This window comes from Carassius gibelio, chromosome B23, assembly GCF_023724105.1.
Source record: "Carassius gibelio isolate Cgi1373 ecotype wild population from Czech Republic chromosome B23, carGib1.2-hapl.c, whole genome shotgun sequence".
NCBI lineage: Eukaryota > Metazoa > Chordata > Actinopteri > Cypriniformes > Cyprinidae > Carassius > Carassius gibelio.
In genome coordinates this window covers 28,096,987-28,099,486 of record NC_068418.1, presented here as the reverse complement: position 1 = coordinate 28,099,486, position 2,500 = coordinate 28,096,987, and the positions used below count along the sequence as shown (strand labels likewise).

The following is a 2,500-nucleotide window of genomic DNA, read 5'->3' as shown; positions in this document are numbered from 1 at the left end:
ACTGGACATTATGAAGGTTTAGAGAACAGCAGAGAATAACATTTGTTTTCAGAACGTACTATCTGTAAAATGTGCTGCAGAATGTTCACTGAGCTCTGAAACTTGTAAAGCACAAAACTGAGCTAAAACATCTAATAAAACAGCAGACATGGACAACTGTATTGCAAAAAGCAATCAATATTTTCAGCATAAACAGAACGTCATGTTTTGATAACCAGATGTGCGTGTGTGAAATATTTATTTTAATTACTGTAACATAAAGTAATGGAATAAAATATATATTCCATAGTAGAATTATAATAACCTATCTTATGATATATTGCACTTGAATACCATAGCAATACCATGGTACTTTTTTCTTAGCGGTGATTGTGTATTTTATGTGTGTGTGTGTGTGTGTGTTTATTGGTATATCGTGTGCGCGCAGTGTGTGTATTTATGCGCATCGTTATAGTAACGTTATATCGTTTATATTTGTTGTAAATGTAAATGTAATGATACGCGAGGGTTCGTGCGCGAGGGCCGCGGGAGCGCGCGTACCGTGGTTTTCTGCACGTGTCCTCTCTGTGTGATCGTCTTGCTGTGTTTCTCGTTCGCTACTTTCATCCGCTGCACCGCCGACATGATGCTGCCGCTGCTGGAGCGCGTCGCGGGGGCGGAATATCGCGCTGGGCCGGTATACGGAGCTGATCTGTCCGGTGATTCGGTTCCGTTCCAGTCGCTCTAGCTGCGCAGCGGCGCGATCACGTGACCCGGGACATGAGCCGCCCCCTCGTTACGTCACATCGCTGAGCCGCTGACGTCATGCACGGATGGTACACAAGAACGTACACGATTTTTTTTATTTGGACGGTAATTGAGAATTAAAACCTTGTGTAATTGTGATTTCTATTGAACTATCAGCCGAACTGCAGCCCAATCTATTCTATTCAAATGTAGAGACTGAAGCTACGAGCTCCATCATAGTGCAGTGCTTTCATCTCACATGAGCTTCAGCTTGTCACAGTGAACTCAGATGTTCCCAGATTTGTGTTCGGTGTTATCTGTGAAATGGATATATGTATATTTTATTTGTAAACATCATATTTTTTCGCGTAAACATGACTGAAGACGTGAAAGCAGAGGAACAGATAAACCGATCGGAGTCGTTTACACTGGAACCGCACTGATTGATTCGAGCTCAAGCTCTTGACTTCAATCCAAACGATTCCCAAACGAAAAACAGCTCAAAAGAATTCATTTTCGAATTTCAACATAATTTGTAATGATTTTTAAAAGCACGTAGGAATGAGTGAAACTGACCTTTTCGAAACCCGAATCAGTTAATTACATGGCAAAATGATTCACTGTGTCGAAGTGCTCCGATCGCGTATCGCGAATCATTTGAACATCGGAGCGGGTTCGCGAATCATTCGGTTTAGATCGGAGCTTCGGAGAGTGAATCGCGAGTCATTTGATTCAAATCGGACCATAGACTGTATGGATCGGATACCTATAGTGAATCTTTTTCTAATTTTATTATTATTATTGTAGTTATTATTAGTAGTAGTAGTATTAAACAGTACAGCATCAAACCATTAAGGCAGTCAGTTTAAGTTAGTCTATATATTCCTAACAAACCTTGATTTGTTTACTGAACCCATGGATTAAACATGGGTTATCGATTTCAGCGGTGATTGGTGGAACAGAAGACACAGTAAGATAATATATCTGCATGTAGCATGAGTAGATACATGTAGGATTATAGAATACACTTAAAAATAAGAATGCAAATAAGTGAGTCACTGAGTCATTTATTCAATCGATTCTTTCAAAACGCTGCTGTGTTCTGCTTCAGAGAGATCAACATGGGTTTGTTCGGAACTATTATCTTTAGTCAAATAGAGCAAAAAATACAATTTTGTCTGTACAGTTTAACTCAATCACTTATTTTTTTGTTTTATTTAATTGCAGACACAAAAAAACTCTGCCACATACCAAAGTTATAACCAAACCATTCATATAATCTGTTCATAAATCATAATTCTTCACTGATTTTGATGTCATATTAGAGTTTGATTTTGGTTTTCTATTTTTATCTTTCCATAAATCAGAAAATACTGTCAACAGACAGAACACAAACACATTTTCTCCATGTTTTTAGGAGAATCAGTGTGAATGAAATATGAACAAACCTTCAGAATACAGAGAGGAATACAACTGTAACATTTGGTGCTCATAAGAAAAAAACCTCTTGTACAGACACAATCTGTCCACAGACCCTGTCCTTGGAACATTAATCATTTGTTATTATTTATTTATTCATTTAAGCATAAAAATACCCTAAATGTGGACATTTTGTACTGATAATCTGTAGTTTTATAGCTGGGAAAAATAACAACAGCTCCGAGTTAGATGTTAAATCACATTTATAAACATCACACAAACAAACAGTTTCCACTCACAACAAATCTGAACAGAAGATCTGTCGCGTCAAATACAGTGAACAAAACTGACCGAA

At 37.8% G+C, this 2,500-nt stretch overlaps 2 protein-coding genes across 2 annotated transcripts in view; both read right to left on the bottom strand.

Moving 5' to 3' along the window:
- Positions 1-765, bottom strand: part of LOC128011088 (stress-associated endoplasmic reticulum protein 1-like) — a 2,477-nt gene extending 1,712 nt beyond the window's left edge. The window contains exon 1 of the mRNA XM_052593166.1: positions 541-765. Within this exon, the coding sequence (XP_052449126.1) occupies positions 541-624 (84 nt within the window). The 5' untranslated portion in view covers positions 625-765. The remainder of the gene's footprint in view (positions 1-540) is intronic.
- The window catches only part of LOC128011046 (beta-enolase-like), a 6,373-nt gene continuing 4,616 nt past the window's right edge, over positions 744-2,500 (bottom strand). Inside the window, exon 9 of the mRNA XM_052593082.1 lies at positions 744-796. Within this exon, the coding sequence (XP_052449042.1) occupies positions 744-796 (53 nt within the window). The remainder of the gene's footprint in view (positions 797-2,500) is intronic.